This window comes from Sorex fumeus, unplaced genomic scaffold (assembly GCF_029834395.1).
Source record: "Sorex fumeus unplaced genomic scaffold, SorFum_2.1 ptg000205l, whole genome shotgun sequence".
NCBI lineage: Eukaryota > Metazoa > Chordata > Mammalia > Eulipotyphla > Soricidae > Sorex > Sorex fumeus.
This window is the reverse complement of record NW_026606262.1, coordinates 206,015-227,277: the sequence shown is the minus strand read 5'-3', so window position 1 is coordinate 227,277 and position 21,263 is coordinate 206,015. Positions and strand designations below refer to the sequence as shown.

The window sequence follows — 21,263 nt, the reverse complement described above, 5'->3', positions numbered from 1 at the left end:
CAAAAATTTGTAAGTCTATAACTGTACCTCATGGTGTTTCAGTAATAAAAAAAAATTTAAAAAAAGAAAGAAAAAAAGAAAACATACAAATGGCAAATGAAACCAGGAGCTTTAAAAAAAAAAGTAAATAAGACTGACAAAATCTGAGCTCGATTCACAAGGAAAAGAAGTAAGTAAGTAAAAAAGACCCTCCGTTGATCATCGATTTGCTCGAGCGGGCCCAGTAACGTCTCCAATGGAGATTTTGTTGTTACTGTGTTTGGCATATCGAATACGTCACGGGGAGCTTGCCAGGCTCTGACGTGCGGGCGAGATACTCTCGGTAGCTTGCCAGGCTCTCTGAGAGGGGCGGAGGAATCAAACTCAGGTCGGCAATGTTGACTGCGCGCAAGGCAAATGCCCTCCCTGAACGCGCCCGATCTCGTCTGATCTCAGAAGCTAAGCAGGGTCAGGCCTGGTTAGTACTTGGAAGGAAAAGAAAAGAGAGAGAAACATAAATTGGATCAGAGACAGAGACGAAAGGTGCCAAGAGACACCTCAGAAATACACAAGATGTTAAGGTTACTGCAACAAGCAGGTGTAAGCCAGTAGACCTAAGAAACAGAAGTGGATGAATTCTTAGAATCACCACTTTCTCAGATACTACTGACCAGGAGGAAAAATCTGTACACCAAACTTCAGATAAGGGGCTAATATTCAAGATCCATGAAAGTGCTCACAAAGCTCAGCCACAAAAAAACTCACAAAAAACGGGGAGAGGAAATGAACAAACATTTCCACACAAGGCCACGTGGATGATCAGCAGACACCAGAGAAAGTGCTTACTGCCACTTAATTATTAGAGAAATGCAAATGACAACATCAATGAGGTATCATCATACCAGTGAGATCGCCACACATCAAAAAGAGTAAATAAAAACAATGTTGGCAGGGATGTGGAGGAAAAAGGAACCTCCATCCACTGTTGGTGGAAATTTTGTATGGTTCAGCCTCTACGGAAAACCATACAGAGATTTTGCCCTATGACCCAGTGATTCCATTTCTTGGCATCTTCCTACACACACACACACACACACACACACACACACACACACACACACACACACACATACACACACTCCATGCACACAAGCATTCATTCAAAGAATATGTTCACATCTAAGTTTACTGCCATGTTAAGTACAATAACCAGGACATGGAAACACTCCAAATGTCCAACAACAGATGTTTGGATGAAGAATGAAATGAATAAAGAAGTTGCGGTATATTTACACAGTAAGTACTATGCAGTCACAAGAAAAGGTGAGATCAGGCAGTTCACTGCGACTTAATGAAACTGAAAGGCACGGTACATGAAGTTAGTCAGAGGGAGGACAATCGTGAATAATCTCACTCGTCTGTAGTGTAAAGTGAGACCAAACAATGGAAGTGACAATATCAAATGATATAAAACCCTTGCTCTGTGTGGCAGGATTGAGAATATCAAGCTAGGAAGCCACAGCCAGAGGGGAATGATGAAACGAAAGGAAGTAACACGTTCTGGTGAAGGGTCTGGGATACTTTGGTGGTGGTGATGTCATTAATACATTTGTCAACATACGCAGACAAAAAAATTAATCTAAGGACTCATATCCTCTGTACTTCATCATTCATTCCTCTGGCCTGACTTTTCTCTGAGCCTCTGACTGACTGATCAATCACAACATTAATGTATATACTTTTTTTTTTTTTTAGCACAGCAGTAGGGCATTTGCCTTGCACGCAGCCGGCCTGGCCAAGCCGGGTTTGATTCCTTCACCCCTCTCGGAGAGCCCGGCAAGCTCCCAAGAGTATCTCACCCTCACAACAAAGGTTGGCAAGCTCCCGGTGACATATTGGATATGCCAAACACAGTAACAACAAGTCTCACGATGGAGACGTTACTGGGCCGAGCAAATCGATGAACAATGGGAAGACAGTGCTACAGTGCATATAAAATGTACAAAGAACTTGCAAAAGTTAATAACAAAACTGTAGCACTGTCCTCCCGTTGTTCATCGATTTGCTCGAGCGGGTACCAGCAACGTCTCACAACAAATTGTGAGACTTGTTGTTACTGTTTATGGCATATCAGATACGTCAAGGGGAGCTTGCCAGGCTTTGCTGTGTGGGTGAGATACTCTCGGTAGCTTGCCGGGTTCTCTGAGAGAGACGGAGGAATTGAACGCAGGTCAGTTGCGTGCAAGGCAAACGCCTTACCCGCTGTGCTAGCGCCCCACAATCTTATTTGAAAAGAGACTAAAGACTTAAACAGATGTCTTACAAAGACATAGAAACAACAAATAAGCATATGAAAAGCACCTGATTAACAAGAAACTGCAAATTAGCAGTGAGACAATTCTACAGACGTACTAGAAAGACAAAAATCCAGAACAGACAACATAAAATGCTGGTGAGGATTTGGAGTAAGAGGAACGATTGCTATTGGTAGAAATGAAAAACTGTACAGTCATTTTGGAAGACAGTTTGGCAGTTTTTTACAAAATTAAAGCATATTTTTAATGGGTGAGTCAGAAACTGTACATGATGTAAGATTATCTTAGTATACAATAATGGAAGAAGTTGTACATATATAGAGACAGAAGGTGCCTTGGAAACTTCTGCACACCTTTCTCTCAATTCTGGTGTTAACTTACACTATTCTGAAAAATACACTCCATTAAAATTATTTCAAAATGCCATAGAGACCTGTTCTCTGGTCCCCACATCATGCTGAGTTGCTGGTCAAAACTGTGTTCCAGTGAATCTGTGAATCCAGTGAATCTGTGAATCCAGTGAATCTGTGAATCAATCATCTCTCTCATACACCTTTATAGCTGGAGAGACAATTGCCCACATCCTGTCTTATTTCCCCCAGACAATACAGGAGTTGACACTGCTTTAACTGAATTGGTCTTGTGTGAATCAACGGGCTATTTACAGGCTGTGGAGTCTGGGTTCTGTCTCTGCCTGACACTTGGTGCCCCACACAGCCCTGCTGAGCTTTCTATAAAAAGGAGCCGCCTTCAAATACCCAACTTGGAAAAGAAACCCCAAGACTTGAGATGAGAGGCCGCACCTCTGCCCTGGGACCAGCAGGAAGAGAGAATGAAGCTGAGGACTTACCTGCTCCCTGCTTCAGCAGCTCAGCTGCCGAGTTGGCTGCTGTTTGAGGTGAGCTTTCCGCGATCTCCTCTAAAGGGTCTGCAGAAAAGAGCAAGAAAACGTGGAAATGAGTCTAGCTTGGAGAAGGAATCTTCAGGGCCATGAGAGACACCAGTGACAGGGTACTCAGACGGGGCTGACAGGTCTGCAGAGCTGGGCCTTTTTCTCCAGGCCAACCACAGCTGAACCAGAGAAACTGGCATCCAGTCTGGGCAAAAGTAGGATCACACCATCTAGCACGGTATCTCTCTGATCAATATTAATTTATATTAAAAGTCAAACTGTATGGGGCTAGAGCCATAGCACAGCAGGTAGGGCGTTTGCCTTGCACGCGGCCGACCTGGGTTTGATCCCTGGCATCCCATATGGTTCCCTGAGCACTGCCAGGAGTAATTCCTGAGTGCAAAGCCAGGAGTGACCTCTGAGCATTGCTGGATGTGACCCAGAAAAGGAAAATAAATAAATAAATAAAAATCAAATTGTAAATCACATTTCTCTGTTATTTTAATTAATCATCTTTTGGTACTACAATCTAATCAAGTGAAACTGAGGCTGTCTAGAGAAGCTGGGACATTCAGAGACATCACTGTCTGCTGTAGCATGGTTTCAATAATGGGTACTGTCAAACCAACATGAAGAGAACAGTTCATCCAACATCTAAACTCAACAATGCAAACACTGCATATCTGGTAGAACCCTAACAATGAAATGGAACTGATTCTGAAGTGCTCTTAGTTTAGAATTCTGCTCTGTTGGCTTTTTGTCATACTTAGCAGTACTCAGCAGCTACTCCAAGCACTGTAGTTAGGAGCCCACCTGGCTGTTTGCTCAGGGGCATACCTGGAGGTGGTGGGGGCATATGTGGTGCCAGGATTTAAACCATGGCTGTGGCCACATTTGCATGTAAGGCTTTAACTTCAACTTTAGCTCTATGGGCCCTTATTTTTTTTTAAAAAAACTTATTTATTTATTTATTTTTGCTTTTTTTTGGATCACACCCAGCGATGGCCAGGGGTTACTCCTGGCTCATGGGCTCAGGAATTACTCCTGGCGGTGCTCGGGGGACCACATGGGATGCTGGGAATTGAACCCGGGTCGGCCGCATGCAAGGCAAAAGCCCTACCCACTGTGCTATCACTCCAGCCCCTGGGCCCTTATTTATGAGCTACAGAAATTCTACTCCATGGAAACCATTCAGCAAAGTCCATAATGTAAGTAATATGACTGTTCCCCCCGCCCCCCACCCCCCACCCCAGGTTTCCTTTCCTTGACCTGGGGATAAGGACTAGCATCCTTTATGCTTTACCTAGAGCACACAATAGAAAGAACTTGGAATCAAGAATTTCTCAGTTGACCTGTGTAGCTGCCCGATTCCAATGAGACTGATGCACTGGCGAGGTGACTACATACCTCTGTCTGGAATGAGCAGTTTGCAGGGCAAAGCCAAGGCTGTAATGGAATGCTGACAGACCAAAGCTGTCAGGCTACCTGCAAAGTGAGAAACAACAAACAAGTGTTAACAAGGCTCCAAATGCTGTATGGCTTAGCTAATCTACCTGCCAAAGGAAGGCCACAGAGTGTGACACACATACTTTGAGCAATTAACATGCTTCACTGTTGTGGAAATTTGAGTAAATTTTCAATGAAGCAACAAGCTCAACAAAGTAACTTAAGAGCAGATAAAGGAGATTACAAAAAACTTAAGTGCACAGTATTCCTTTGTGTAGATATACCAGCGTCTTTTTAGACAGTCATCTGTTCTTGGCACTCAGATTTTTTCCAGATTCTGGCTATTGTAAACAGTGCTGCAATGAATATACAAGTGCAGATATCATTTCGATGATACTTTTTTGCCTCTCTGGGATATATTCCCAGGAGTGGTATTTCTGGGTCAAATGGGAGTGCAATTTCTCTTTTTAAAATTTTATTTATTTAATTCCCCTCCCCCCTTTTTATTCAGCGAATATCCTTTCCCATTCTGTAGACTGTCTTTGTATTTTGGACATTGTTTCTTTTGAGGTGCAGAAGCTTCTTAGTTTAAGACAGTCCCATTTGTCTATCTCTGTTTTCACTTGCTCAGCCAGTGGCGTGACATCTTTGAAGATACCATTAGCCTCAATGTCATGGAGGGTTTTGCCAACTTTTTCTTCAATGTACCTTATGGATTCCGGTCTGATGTTGAGGTCTTTAATCTATTTTGATCTTTTGTACATGGTGTTAAGCAGAGATCTGAGCCCACTTTTTTTGCATGCAGCCGTCCAGTTTTACCAGCACAATTTGTTAAAGAGGTTTTCCTTACTCCACTTCACATTTCTTGCTCCTTTATCAAAGATTAGATGATCATATGTTTGAGGGGAGATGTCAGTATATTCAACCCTGTTCCACTGGTCAGCAGCTCTGCCTTTGTTCCAGTCCCATGCTGTTTTAATTATTACTGCTTTGTAGTAGAGTTTGAAGTTAGGGGGGGTTGATCCCTCCCATTTTCTTTTTCCCAAGAATTGCTTTAGCTATTCGTGGGGGCTTATTGTTCCAGATGAATTTCAGAAGTGTTTGCTCCATTTCTTTGAAGAATATCATGGGTATCCTTTTAAGGATCGCATTGAATTTGTACAATGCTTTGGAAAGAATTGCCATTTTGACAATGCTAATTCTCTCGATCCATGAGCAGGGGATATCTTTCCATTTTCTCGTGTCCTCTTTTAGTTCCTGAAGTAGCGTTTTGTAGTTTTCTTTGTACAGGTCCTTTACTTCCTTAGTTAAGCTGATTCCTAGGTACTTGATTTTCTGGGGTACAATTGTGAACAGGATTGTTTTTTTTCATGTCACTTTCTTCTCTCTCACTTTTTGCATATAGGAAGACCATGGACATTTGGGAATTGATTTTATAGCCTGCAACTTTACTATACAAGTCTATTGTTTCTAGGAGTTTCTTGGTAGAGGTTATAAGGTTCTCTAAATATAGTATCATATCATCTGTGAATAGTGAGAGCTTGATTTCCTTCTCTTCCCACCTGAATGCCCTTAATATCTTTTTCTTGCCTAACCGCTATGGCAAGTACTTCCAGTACTATATTGAACAGCAGTGGAGAAAGTGGGCATCCTTGTCTCATCCCTGATTTAGAGGGAAGGCTCTTAGTTTTTTCCCATTGAGGATGATGCTTATCATAGGTTTGTGTTAGATGGCTTTAACTATATTGAGGAAAGTCCCTTCTATACCCATTTTGGTGAGGGTTTTTATCATAAACGGGTGCTGGAACTTGTCAAATGCTTTCTCTGCATCAATAGATATGATCATATGCTTTTTATCTTTTCTTTTGTTGATATGATGGATTATGTTGATTGATTTCTGAATGTTAAACCATCCTTGCATCCCTGGGATGAATCCTACTTGGTCATGGTGTATGATCTTTTTGATGAGTCATTGGATTCTATTTGCTAATAGTTTGTTGAGGATCTTTGCAACTGTGTTCATCAGGGATATCGGCCTGTAATTCTCTTTCTTTGTGGTATCTCTGTCTGCTTTTGGTATCAGGGTGATATTTGCTTGGTAGAAACTGTTCAGAAGTGTTTTGATCTTTCAATATTGTGGAAAAGCTTAAAGAGGATTGGGAGTAAGTCCCCTTTAAAGATTTGGAAGAATTCACCAGTGAATCCATCTGGGCCAAGACTTTTGTGCATGGGGAGACTTTTTATTACTGTTTCAATTTCCTTTATGGTGATAGATCTGTTCAGGTATTTCAGGTCTTCTTTGGTTTCAATCTTGGGAGGCTATAGGAATCTAGGAATTTATCTATTTCCTCGAGGTTTTTATGTTTCGTGGCATAAAGCATCTCAAAGTACTCCCTGAGGGTCCTTTGACTTTCTGTAGTTTCTGTTGTAATGTCCTCCTTTTCATTTCTGATTCGGTTTATTAGGTTTTTCTCTCTGGGAGCTCAATTTCTAATCTTTTGAGAATCGTTCATATTATTTTCCAAAACAGCTGAATCAGTCGGCATTCCCACCTGCAGTGAAGAAGAGTCCCTTTCCCCACATCCGCGGCAACACTGGTTGCTTTTGTTCTTCTGGATGTGGGCCAGTCTCCATGATGTGAGGTGATATCTTACTGTTGTTTTGATCTGCATCTCCCTGATGATTAGTGATTAAGAGCATTTTTCATGTGCCTTTTGGCCATTCGAATTTCTTCTTTGAGAAAGTTTCTGTTCATTTTATTGCCCCATTTTCTGATGGGGTTCAATGTTTTCTTTTTGTAGAGTTCAAGCAGTGCCTTGTAAGTCCTTGATATCAACCTTTTATCAACTGTGTATTGGGTGAATGTCCTTTCCCATTCTGTTAATTGTCTTTGAATTCCGTTCACTGTGTCTTCTTGAGGTACAGAAGCTTCTCAGTTTGAGGCAGTCCCATCTGCTTATGTCTGCTTCCCACTTGGTTGGCCAGTGGAGTGTCCTCTTTGAAGATATCTTTAGTCTCAATGACATGGAGGGTAAAAACCCTCATGTCTTAATTCATAATGACCTTGCATAATTTGAAACTAGGGAAGTTGAGAGCAAGACAGTTGCAACTTTTACCACATAGGCTCAGTAAAGTGTTTCCATGGTTTATGGTACTGAAATGTATCAGCCCTATCTCACTGACATTAGTACCTGTCTCACCTGGGCAGCTCAAGTAGACTTCCAGCTAAGCAAGCAAGGTCAGGAAGACCCCATTTTCAGGGGGAATGGGAGGGGAGAGGAGGTTCAGGATGGCAGGACCCAAACTGAATTTCCACTTCCAGTAGGGTTCTTTTGGTGTGTTTTAGCTTTCCAGAACAAATTCAGAACCAGTTAATTTTATTTTAGGTCACTGATAATCCAGATTAGAGAAATTTAAGATTTGGGAAATATAAGTAAATGCCAGGAGTGAAGCAGCAGGAGGGGAACAGCTCTCCCCAGGGAGAGTATAAATAGTCCACACTTGCATGCAAAGAAGATCTGTGCAAACTTGCGACTCACCGAAATATGGCTCATTGGAACACCCTTTCAACCGCACACCCTTTGGGGTGCACTCAATCAAAAAGTGCCGAACAAGTTCATTGGCCAAATCTCCACCTGTGGTAAGAGATTTAAGAAAGAAAAAATTACTTTTATTTTTAATAATAAAAGTATGGAGAAGAAAAGGAGAGTGAAGAATAAGAAACCGGAACGGTTGATGTGAAGCAGCTCTGGGCAGAGCACTGTTAAGGAACAGCAGCTGAGCTTCAGGGCAGCCACTGGGCACCACCCAACACATTCTCAAGCATGCTCCCAAGAGACTTTTAGCAAAGGGAAGGAGCTGGCAGCCAAGAGGAATGCGGTTCTCAGTTCCACCCCCTTCAAGAGTGGAGTCTAGAAGGCTCAGACTGTGATACCCAGGAGCCCCTGTCAGAGCAAGCCCAGCGGTCTGTAGCCACCATGCAGCTGACGCCACGCACTGTGTGCCTGTCCACAGTGCTCAGAGCCCAGAGAGGCCAGGCAGTGCAGTGCCGAGAGGGAAGTGGCAGACACAGACAGAGGAGAGCAGGTGATGGTGCAGGTAACACGTCAGACAGACCCTTCCCTCTGTCTGCCTGGACCCTCAGCATTCCTGAGTTGGAAATCTCCTGACCTAGGACTCACTCGAGTGGATTTGGTTTACACTACCCAAAGTAGGCTCCCAAAGACAAGTATAAACAACAGTAACACAAAATAGCTCTATTTCTCAAGAACAGAACTCTTGCCCTAACAGGAAATGACCAGATTCCGTAAGAGGCTGAAAAAAAATAAAAATGGGGAAAAGAGCTCTCTGTCATTGGGATGAGGGAGGTAAGTAGCCCCTCTGCTATCATGGGCCAGGAAACAGGGTCTGGACCCCAGTGATGGTAGGGAGTCGGGGGGCCCAGAGGCTGGTCCCTGTGGAGAAAATGCTGAGCTCTGTACCTGTGCTGTTTCCTGGATTCAGAGGAAGGTGGTGGCTTATCCACTCGCTTCTCTCCTGTCATATCCCGCTCAAATCTGTCCTTGCACTGTTAAATCTGAATGCGAAATCCAGGGACAACGAAATAAGGCCGACTTGGTCTCTGGCACGTCCTGAAACCTCCAATTCTAAAAGCCTGTTTAGTGACCTTTATCTTAATACTGCGGGACAGCCAGGCTGAGTGGCGGATGCCCGACTGGAGTTAAGAAGAACCTTCAGCCACCATCTTCCATATCTTCAAAAAGATGATGAAAAAAAGAAAAAGGAAAAAAGAGAAAGGGAGGCCTGACCTGGCGGTACTCAGGGCTTACTCCTGTGCTCAGGTGTCCCTTTCCTGGTGGGCTCTGGGGACTACATGGGACACATGGCACTGAACCTAGGGTGGACACATGCAAAGCAAAGGTCCTAACTGCTGTACCATCACTCTGGCCCCTCAAGCAAAAACAAAACAAACAAACTCAAAAAATCTGCTGTTTTTTTTAAAGTGAACTGAAGCTAAGGAGCCAGAGAGGCGCTCCCCCCCCACCCATCTACTGATAGATACCCCCCAGCCAGAGATTTTCCTTGTCATTCAGATTGTTCCCAAGCAGATCAAATGCTCGGGAAAATGCCTTAGATCCTTCTTCACAGTAAGAGTGAGTCACATTTCAGCCACTGAAGCCCTTACTCAGTCAGGTGTTGGTGGAGCTTCCCATGGGGGAAGTCGACACGCTAAGCCAGCTTCTGAGAGCTTACCAGTTCTATCTGACCTACACAAAATCTTCTCCTGTTTAGCATGCAAAATCTACAGATCTGGGGTCTGAGCCCCGGGTTCCTTCCCAACCTCACCACTCACCCCATCCATTTAGAATACAACACTACTATGACAAAATGACCTTTTCTATTCCTGAAAAAAAAAACCTGCTAGTGCCTACTTTAACAACAAACCTCATTCTCTAAGGTCTAAGTCCAAGGGGATTTTCTCCAAGAAACTTTGGAGAAGTTCATCCAAGACTTAGATAAACCCTCTCAGGAGCTGGGCAAGAAACATGAGTAAAGGCAGTGGGAGGGAGGTCAATTAGCTCCCTAACCAAAATGATTTGGAAACCTGTTCATTGGGTCCCCTACTCCTGTGAACCCAACGGCCTTCTGAGGAGAACAGTGATCTCAGGCTCAGGTCCAACATCATCCTGTAGGGATCGGGGACCAAGAGTGTGAAAAACCTTCCACCTTTCCTGTCATTATAAAGAATCTTTCCCCTTTTCTGTCAGTGGTAAAGAAGGGCAGAAAAGGTGAGATTAACCTACCACCAAGAGTGGATACACAGAAGTCAGTTTATTCAAACCACAGGGCAGGAACTTGGCAATTACGAGATTAAGAGACAAAGAACAACGTACCATTTTAAACAGAGAATGAGGCCAGAGACACCGAAGAAGGGAATGGCCTTGTCTTGCCTAGGGCTGACCTTGGTTTGATCCTGTCATGTATAAGATTCCCAATTACCACTAGGGCTCACTCCTGAGCACAGAGCACTGTGAGGTATAACCCAATCTCTCCCCCAAATCTATAATAAAACACCCATATGATGCTGAATAAAGCCTGCAATTCACTGAGTAGGCCTCTTGTCCTCAATGGAAATGAGCACATTTTGTGTATACTGGGACAGGAAATGAGTAGCACAGTGGTGTTGTTGGGGACAAGTTTGTCACTGTGACAAGACATGGAGATATCACATCGAAACTGGTGGTGTTAGCATGAACTGCTGATTTTTCTTTTTTATTCCCAATTAGGTAACTCTGGGATCTTTTGGATAAAATAAACAGTGGAGGTGGGTTCCGATACCAAAAGAAAAAGCAAGCAGGGATTTTCTGAAAAGGGGTGGCGGCCAACACATGTCTGCTTCCTAGCCATACTGAGCTGTTCATGTCGGCAGAGCAAATGGGCTGTGTGTAGCTATGTTGCATGATAAAAAGTGTTAAGAATCAGTAAGTAGGTAACTGGTAGGTAACTGGTCTATATCTATATATAATTTGGTGGATATTCTGCAGTGTTAACACAAAGGAGGGGAAAACACTCTCCTCTCCCTTGACAAGCAATCATCTGGTGATTCACTTGCCTTTCTGATACCGTTCATATTATTGTGGAGGTGACACCAGTGGTCTGGAGGGTGCACCCTCGTGCCAGGACTGAACCCAGGCTCTCACATGTGTGATTCAACTCAAGCCTCAGCCCTAATCTCCAGGATCACTTTTAACCCACTGAAGTGCTGAGTGGAGATGCAAGAAGTGTACAAAGTATAGTATGTCTACAAGAAAATATGAATGCTCTCTATTTGCATCACTGGAGAGACACTAAGAAAACATGGGGGGAGGGGGGACCGATGAGGGGTAGATACCAGTGGGAAGTAAAGCAGGCTGCGGTCAAAGGCCTTAGAGGAAACCTGATTTCTATTAGTAGATGGGTTAATTCAATCAATAAAATAAAAATTCCAAATAATTAACATTCTTTCTTGAACCAGGGCAGTCCTTAGTGAAGTATGCCTAAAAAAAATACTAAGAAGAAAATGAGTAAAGATAGTATAGTGCTAAATCATCTGAGAGCACACTGGCACTCGGCAGAGGTTAGCCCAATAGACCATCAGATCAACACCGATGCCTACCTTTCTTGTTCAGTTGCAGGACTGACGGGGGTGGAGTGGCCACCTTCATGGCCAGGCCGTAGGCACCTCGGAAGGAGTGGCTGTCCCTGACGATGAATGAGCCAGGTTCCTTGTCCCTCAGCATGGCAATGGCTGAAAGAAGGGGAGGAAGGGTATGTTGAGTATTTGCAAGATGCAAGACCCTACTGAGGAAAATGTCATGAGATGCCCTTTCTCTTTATGCAAATGGTAAGAAGGAGCCAGCCAGGGTCCAGTACAGCTGGGTGAGCAGTCTGGTTGAGTAGAATCCTTCTACATGTGCAATGAGGCAGAAGGGGGGTTGGAGTGGGGGGTGGGGTCCCGAAGGAGGGGTCTGGGTATGAAAGGGGAAGTGCATGAAGGCCCTTCTTCAGATCTGAGACACTAGTCTCTTTAGCCAGCTCTTCCTTCACCATGGAGCCCTCTGGAACACAAACAATGACACGCAGGTCCAGGAGCCAGACCACACTAGCTTCTCTGCTGCCCCTGCTGTGGCCTGGTTGGGGGGGGGGGGGGGGTCATGTCCTCACATGGCATTTTAGGCATTTTCTTAAGAGGTTTTAGATTACGTCCCTTCAACAGGAGAAAATGAAAGAAATCACCAAACACATTTCATCAAAAAAACACCTCCCATCCCCTAGAGTTACTGAATACAAATTCCAAGATTTGCCACAGGATGACAAAGATGCAGCTGTTCTTTCTAGTGGCTGGCAACCTCTCCTGTCAGTCTGGGAACCTCTGTAATGTGTCAGTCAAGAGCTGATGGCTAAGCTGAGCTGGACACAATGGCCCCATCTAGGTAAGGACAGAGGTATAGGACAGCAGTTATGATGCTCACCTTCCGCACAGTCAACCTGGATTCCATCTCTGGCACCCCACATGGTCCGCCAAGCACTGCCAGGAGTGATCCCTGAGCTCAGAGCCAGGAGTAACACCAGATCACAGACTGGTGTAGCCCCAAACAAAAATGAAACAAAAATCTTTAAAAGAATCCCCTAAAATATAATTTCCTTTTGTAGGGCGTTTGCCTTGCACACAGCCGACCCAGGTTCGATTCCTCCATCCCTTCTAGAGAGCTAGGCAAGCTACCGAGAGTATCCTGCCCACATAGCAGAGCCTGGCAAGCTCCCCGTGGCATATTTAATATGCCAAAAACAATAACAACAAGTCTCACGATGGAGACGTTACTGGTGCCCGCTTGAGCAAATCGATGAACAACGGGATGACAGTGCTACAGTGCTACATGTTTCCTTGCGCCCATAGGTCACACTGTGAGTTATGTATCTCTACACCAGGCCTTGGGAGACTGTAGAAAATCAGCCCCTAACTGCATCCCCAGGGTCAGAAAATACCTGGGTAATGCAGCTTAAGTCTTGGAATACAAAAACAAGGAGAAAAAATGCACTCAGAAAAGAACTGTAAACAAGGGCAACAAGTCCCAAGCATTTGCCACTTTAATACTTTAATGTGTGGGCTGATTGGCACTCTGGCTCTGCTCTGAATGGACTCACTGAGTCTGGGTTTGCTCAATAACTGTCCGTAATGTCTCTCAACTTAATACCTTGTGCTGGGATCCGGGGGGGAGCAATATTGTACTGAATAAATGGGCAGTCTGTGGGCTCACTCAGGGCTGCCCAGGTGTTCCTAAAATTTGGACAGTCTGTGGGGTGTGTGTGTGTGTGTGTGTGTGTGTGTGTGTGTCCCTGTGTATTTGTATGTCTCACTATTTGTCACCAGCCCCCACTGGACAGAAGTGAAGGTGCCAATCCTACTGGCTTTAGACAATAAATGGTCCATAACATGAAATAAGGGGGTCAGGGTAAAAGTCCAAGCTGGATACTTTCAACAGACCAGAATTTTCTCTGGAAGCAGAAACAGATCTCAAAAGTCTAGAGACTTTTACCATTTATAGATTAAAAAAAAGAAAAGGTAGGGATTTCAACTACAAAAAAAACACAAGTTTACAGTCATGAAAATGCCACCTTTCAGTTAAGGAGGTAGATAAGGGGGAGACGGGGGACAGAAAGAGAGAGAGAGAGAGAGAGACAGACAGACAGACAGACAGACAGACAGAGGGTAATGGCAGGGCCTCTGCCCCAGCAGTGAAGCCCACAGTCTTCACAAGTCCAGTTCCATCCCTATCTCCAGGCTCTGGGATAAGACCACTGGGATAGTTCTATCTCGTCCCTCTCGCTCGCTCAAACAGGTGCCTTCTGGGGCAGCAAGGGAAGCAGACCCTTGGAGACTGCAGCTGGGACAAGCTGGTTTCATTTTGATTTGACTTTGTGACCTCTTTTACCTCCTGAGGTATTTTATGTCAATCCCAGAAACAAAATCTCAAAGTAATCTTGCCACCGTGACGCAGGAGCAATTATGCTCTAACGAAGGTTCTGTGGATGACATTCCTTTTAGTCCATCCCTGAAATGGCACTATAGCTTTTCCCAGAAATGAGGAACAAAACCAAACCCATGGGCACATTCTCACATAGGAAGCTGTGCGCCCTGGGCAGCAGCTGTTGCGGCATGAAATATCCAGACGATGGCAGATGTGCTTGTAGATCCCAACCGAAAAACCAACAGTGATGTACATCTTAGTTCATCTGACATGGGGCTTCCCCAAGAAATGGTTTCAAACGTGTGGCTGAGACTAGGCAAAGGACAATCGAAGTTCCTACTGCTATGTAGCCCACCGGTGGCATGTGCACCTGCCACACTCAGCCCTCGGCCTGGCACCAGCTCTGTCACCTGCATCCCCAACAGTCAGCCTATGTCAGAAGCCAGAGGCAGCTCAGCTCCGTCCTCCAGAGCTTGTCCAGTCCCCTCATCTCCAAGCCACAGCAGCAGAATCAGGGGGTCACCCAGGAGCTCCTTACTCAGAGCCTGTGCAGCTGGGTGAGCTGTCGAGGGGCCTGTGTTAATGGCCACAGTCACTGGGATTCTTGTGAAGGCAGGAAGGGCGGGAAAGTAGCAAGTGGCAGCCCGGAGGCCCTCCGCATGGGAGCACCACAGCTACAAAGGCAGATTCAGAGCCGCAGTCTGCACCAAGGGCTCCTTCCCCACCCTCTATAAGAAGACAATAAGCTCATTGAGCTCCTGGGAAGAAGTACACATTCTTGCCATTTTTACTATCAACAATGCATTTCAGTGAGAAAGTTGGACAGTGTTTTCCTGCCAGTGAACTGCACTTCTGAGAAGGGACAGCACTAGATGACTTTTTTCCAAAGTTGAGCTAACAAGGCATCATAGAAGCCAGCTGCATGCTGACCATGGCTAGTTCTTGCTTCATTCCTTTCTCAGATCAGCACCCAGGCATGCTGGGTACTGGCCAGCTGCCTGCCCACTTCCTTTACGAGACCCAGAGGGCTGCTTCAGAGAATGGCCTGCACTTTTGCGTCCATCTCTGCCGAGGTCTGTCCTGGGGGGCTGGGGGGAGCCCTCAGTTTCTCACAAAGATCCAATGGATTTTGCTACAGGAAAATAGCTGGACCCCAGGAACATTCAGAAGTCCTGCCGGCCTCGCTTGAGCACGTCGTCCCTTCTCCCAACCCTTGGTTCTGGTACCTTGAGCTGGATGGAGACTGGGGTCGTTTCCTCATCACCATCTGCCATCTGGCTTGTAATGCAGCAGACCTTGGCTATCGAACACCTCCAGAAATCTCACACTACATGTCAGCAACCTCATGGCTCCCACCCCTTACTGATCACCAACCACAGCTGGAACCTAGTACTTGCCAGGACACAGCTGCCCCTAACCTTTAAAAAACCCAGCCTCTCCCCCAGAGACAGTCACAAGGCAGAAATCTTGTCCTAAGCCTTCTGTGGCAGTGAGGAGGCTCTGATGTTCCCATTCCCTTACCTTGTTCTCGGGAGATATCTGCTTTGTACCAGAATTTGGATGTATCTTGGACAAAATTCACAGACAGATGCTTGTCACCTGAATTATCTGCAAGAAAGAATTTAAAAACTTTAACTGCGCACTGTGTCTGGCTTGCAGACTCACAGCTCCTGAGGAGCAAAAGTTTCCGAGACCCACCCCACATGAGAGGACCGTGACGAGAAGCACAGCATTGCTGGCTCGAGGCAGTGACAGACCAGAGCACAGCAGCAGGAGAGCAGAATGTACTCGGGGGTTCTGCCTCGGTAATATGCAGACAGACAGAAGCAAACACTGGAAGCATGGAACTATAGAACAGGAATCAGTTTCTTGTCTGTACATCTGAGATCTTTCATAATTAATCCACTGTCCACTGTCCTCCCGTGGTTCATCGATTTTGCTCGAGCGGGCCCAGTAACGTCTCAATTTTTGAGACTCGTTGTTACTGCGTTTGGCATATCGAATACGTCACGGGGAGCTTGCAAGGCTTTGCCGTGCGGGCGAGATACTCTCGGTAGCTTGCCGGGCTCTCCGAGAGGGGTGGAGGAATCGAACCTGGAGCAGCCGCGCTGGCTGCACACAAGGCAAATGCCCTACCGTTGTGCTATCGCTCCAGCCCACTAATATTTGAGTGAATTTACCTTTTTTAAGTTACCTTCAAATATCAATGATTCTGACTGCAAAGAAAATAAACCTCTTGCAGATATCTGCATTTTCTGTTTTTGGAATGAATCTGACATAAATTGCATGCAGAAACTGAGATACACTGGCACGAAGCTCTAGGCCTGTATTTTGCTTTGGACTCACAAGGTGAAAATCTACCCCTTGCTGGCTCAGGGTTTCCTTGCAGACCTCAGCCCAGCACACAGTGAGACTCTCACCAGGGCCACTGAGTAAGTACCACGGACCCTTCTGCACAAATGAACACTGTGGCTCATGCCCACCACCTACCTGGAGAAGGTGCTGCTGCCTCTGCAGTCTTGGAAAAGTCCGGAAGAATGTTTGGGAAAGGGATGCTCATGGTGCTGCCACTGTGGGGACTGGAGAAACCGCTAGAGGAGGGGGAGATGGAGCCGAGGGAACGTTCTCCCTCCGAGGCCCGCTTCTTCTCGGGGAGAGGAGGCTGCCCAGGCAGAGTCAGCCCCTGGCCCTGTACAACGGAACTGTGCTGGCCACTGTGTCCAGGCACCAGCATGAGAAAGTCGTGGGATAGGAAGCCACTGTCAGTGGCCGGCACGACGGGCCTCGAGGGTCTGGGAGGCTGGGACCCTTCGTGAGACTTGGCCATCAGAGCTGCTGGGTCCTCCCGGGAGGGGAGAGCACTTCCCAGGGGGGCAGTGCCAAAGGACAGGGAGGTCTGGCCACTCTGTGTGCCCAGCACTTCCGGAAGCTCCACCACGGGCAGCTCCTGACTGTGGAAAGAGACCGGGAGCTCTGCAGGTGGGAAGTGGGGTTGTCCGGGACCATCCTTGCCAGGGTTGGTGAACTCGCTAGCACCAAGGAGTCCTCCTGCAGGCCGGCTGGTTCCCAGCAGGTTGAGTGTGGCTGAGGGAGTGTTCTCCACCCATGGGTGTTCAGCTGAGGAAGAGCTGTGCAAGAGACAAATCAACTGTAAGACAAGGTCCAGCCCAGGGAAATACTCAGCATCAGCAGTGTTGTGCTGTGATTCCTGTGATAATGGAGCCCAGAGCCCGGCTCCCCTGCACAGGACTCGGTTCTTGCAGCCTCCCATCTGCCATTCTCTTCCTCCTTGCTCTTCACCTGGCAAAGGTCCTTCTGTCCTTCCACTCTCCAGGACCACACTTCTCCTAACTGTGCCCCAGTGTACCTCACCACAGCCCTGTGTGCTAGGAATGTGTATGTGTATGTGAGTGTGTGTATGTATGTGTGCATGTATGTGTTTGCATGTGTGTGTGCGCACATGTGTGTATATGTGTATGTGGGTGTGTGTATGTGTGTGCATGTGTGTGTGTGTATGCGGGTGTGTGTATGTGTCTGTATGTGTGTGCATCTATGGGCCCGAAACCAAGGAAGATGCTTCATGTGACTCTGACAGGGTCCTAGGCTTGGCCAAACACTGTGTTCCCTGCCTTGGTTCCCTGCCCTGCGACTCATTCCCGATCTGCAGCCTTGGGCAGGGCCCCTTCCACACCTGGCCACTGTGACTCAGGAAACAAATCCCCATGACTTCCTAGCACCTTTCTTAATGTCAGCTCAGCATCACTCCCATGGACGCTCTGTCCTCGGCTCGCCAACCCAAGACTTCACTGTCACCCAATTAAGTGCCCAGGAATGTGGGAGCCTGTGAACAGTGAGGGAGCACTGTCAGGAACTTTATGCGTTGTTGATTTGGGGCCACACCTGGCAGTACTCTGGGCTTACTCCTGGCTCTGTGCTCAAGGACGGGCTTCGGGGACCACATGAGGTGTTAGGGATAGAACTCGGGTCAGCCACACAGAAGGCCCTGCCCACTGCACTATCGCTCCAGTAATGTTTGAAGATGTTCCTTTGCATTCGCAGGGCAGTCTTGAAACAGGACTCGCCCTGCCACCCCTCCCCCAGCTCTCAGGAGCCCACTCCTACCTGTCCCTGCACTGGCCAGGGCCGCTGCTGGCAATGGTGCAGGACGATGCAAAGGTCCGCTGGAAGGAGGGCACTGGCGGCAGGTCGGCCCGAAGCGTGACGGGGTTTGGTCCAACGGGGCTCTCTGACATCCCCACAGTGTGACCGAGACTCTCAGGACAGCCTCGTCGTTCTGGAAAAGGAAACAAGAGCAGAGAGACCTTGGTGACACGAGCCAGGGCTGCGGCCCTTAGGTGAGGAAAGCTGTCAACTCTTTTGAGTCTCCCGCTGTCCAGCAGGGCCCAGTCCTACCAACACTGAACTGCAGCTGTCGCACTTTTATAGATCCCAGGACACCTAAAGGTCAGTCTTGTCTGCAGCTTTGAGCAGAGTGTCCCTTGTCAGGTGACTATGACAACCAATGAGGGAAACACTTCGTCCTGTCATCTCCTGAGCTCCCTCTAGGCTGTGTGACGTCCCTGCAATGCTCCTCATCTCCAGCTCATGCAAAACGGTCCTGCCGGGAAGACGTTCCTGGAGGTGCAAAGAGCACCCCATCCCATCACACCAGACGGAGAAGCAGCCCCATGCACAACTGATTTGTTCTGAGGCCCAGGCTGCAGAGCTTATGGACTTTCCCTGATAAAACTCAGGTTCGGTCTATGGTACAACAACTCTGTCAGTTCTGAGGGTTACAACCTGCCCCCTTTAACAAAATCAAAACCAAACAAACAGAAAACTTAGCTCTTAGGGCACAGAGAGGAGAGCACAGGTGTTAAGGCCCTTGTCTCGCATGTGGCTGAGCCTAGCCTGATCCCCACTCCCCATGGTCTCACAGCACTGAGGAGTGGTCCATAAGTCTGGTCCGGGTGTGGTTCCCAAACAAAAACAAACAAAACAAAGTAAACTTTAAGAACTAGACATGTGGCTTCCTCCTAGAAAATGTTGGAGGACTGATAAGAATAACAGAAAAATTCCATGTCACCAAGTTATCAGTCGCAGGAAGGGAGTGGCACGAGGCACATCCTACAGCTTCTCCCACAGCCTCCGACTCTCCCAGGGGCCCACAGCAGAGGAGGAAGTCCACTGGTAGTAGAAGGGGGTAGGAGCCGGGGTTCAGAGCCACCTTGGCATTAGGACTTGATGGTTCAAGTTCTCAGAGAAAAAGAAGGGGCTGCAAAGAAGTGACTCAGACATCAAAGGCAAAAATGTCCCCCTCTTTCTCCTACATCAGACATAGAACCAGAAGTAGAATGGAACTGGTGCAAAAAACCAGATAAGGAACTGGAGTAGCATCGAGATGGGACCCTAACAACAAACCAGAGTTGCTCAAGCTTCTTTCCTAGAAGGGCCCTTGGGAGCTCTGCCAGTCACAATGAGCTCTCCTAAACACATGTCCCAGAGAGATCAGCCGGCACTGAATGCAAACCTTTGGCCTAAGAGAAATAAGACTTTCCTTTTGGGAACCTTCTAGAGCCTATAGGTTTGGACACGTATAGGAGTGTATCTGTGTGCACATATATATGTGTATATACATGTGCATGTATGTATCTATATATATGTATCTCTGTGTATGTGTGTATATTTATGTTGTATATGTATGTGTTTGTATTGAATATGCAGATATGTATGTAGACATGTGGGCAGGAGTATGTGCCTACCCAGTCATCTATCAAGCTACCTATCCATCCACACAACCATCTACCTATCAACTATCTATAATTTAAGGTACACAATAAGTTTATTTGATTGTATTTATTGATTAAAACTGATCACAAAAGCAATCAAGTTATAAATTTTTTAATTCATAAAAACTAAATAGAAAAAGTTTTTTTAACTATAGTCATTTAGAAGTTTTATTTATAACAATCAAATAGTTATATTTTTATTTATAAATATCAAAGACACAGGGCGGAGAGATAGTATGGTAGGTAAGACACTTGCCTTGCAAACAGCTGGCCCAGGTTTGATCCCTGACACTCCAATTGTCCCCTGAACACACAGCGAGGAGTGAGCCCTGAGTAGAGCCAGGCTAAGACCCCAAAACCACTGTAGCACTGTAGCACTGTCCTCCCGTTGTTCATCGATTTGCTCGAGCAGGCCCAGTAACGTCTTCATTATGAGACTTGTTGTTACTGTGTTTGGCATATCCAATACGTCACGGGTAGCTTGCCAGGCTTTGCCGTGCGGGCGAGATACTCTCGGTAGCTTGCCAGGCTCTCCAAGAGGGGCGGAGGATTCGAAATCGGGTCGGCTGGGCCGGGCCGGCCGTGTGCAAGGCAAATGTCCTAACGCTGTGCTATGGCTCCGGTCCCTACCCCAAAATCAAAACAAACAAAAAACAAAACAAAATAAAAATCAAAGACAAAACTGAAAAGGAACTCCCTGCCCAATTAGGTGTGAGGGCAGAGCCAATTTCAGCACTAAGGTTTTAAACACAGAGCAAACTTCTCTCTCCGGAGAAGCCACTGCCAATGTTCTACCTGTCCACACCACCCTGGAAGCGCCGCCCGCCCGGCTACAGACAGAACAGCCTCATCCAGGAGCAGTGCTCAGCAGAGAAGCATGGCCCTGTGCAGGCTCTCTCCACCGCCCCCGACACATCCCCAGAGCAGGCCTAGCTGCCCGCCCTCGGGGCTGGCATTTTTTCTGTCCTTGTGCTGAAGGCGACAAAAACAGTGAGAAACATGGGGAGAAGGGAAGCCCTGGCAAAGGAAGGTGAGATTGGTGGAGGCATCTGTCACCATGACCATGGATAGCGCTGAGATGTACGTTCCCCTCCCCAGGCCAGTGCTGTGAACCACTGCACCCACAGGGGGAAAAGGGCAAAGGGCCAGTCACAAAAGCAGGCTGGTGGAAGGCAGTGGAACCTGGGACATAGGTACAAGGGATGGCTGCTGGAACACTGTACGTCTGAAACTCAATCACATGTAACTTCGTAACTGTGTCATTCGCAATGATTCAATCATCAAAAAAATAAATAAATAAATCGGTGTCTGCTGGATGAATGGACCAAATGGA

At 46.6% G+C, this 21,263-nt stretch overlaps 1 protein-coding gene across 1 annotated transcript in view; it reads right to left on the bottom strand.

Annotated features, from left to right (window-relative positions):
- The window catches only part of TNS3 (tensin 3), a 217,173-nt gene that overhangs the window by 15,534 nt on the left and 180,376 nt on the right, over positions 1 to 21,263 (bottom strand). Inside the window, exons 19-25 of the mRNA XM_056108286.1 lie at positions 18,264 to 18,435; positions 16,632 to 17,269; positions 15,663 to 15,749; positions 11,789 to 11,920; positions 8,172 to 8,267; positions 4,594 to 4,671; positions 3,145 to 3,222 (exon numbers count right to left, since the gene is read on the bottom strand). Of these exons, the coding sequence (XP_055964261.1) occupies positions 3,145 to 3,222; positions 4,594 to 4,671; positions 8,172 to 8,267; positions 11,789 to 11,920; positions 15,663 to 15,749; positions 16,632 to 17,269; positions 18,264 to 18,435 (1,281 nt within the window). The remainder of the gene's footprint in view (positions 1 to 3,144; positions 3,223 to 4,593; positions 4,672 to 8,171; positions 8,268 to 11,788; positions 11,921 to 15,662; positions 15,750 to 16,631; positions 17,270 to 18,263; positions 18,436 to 21,263) is intronic.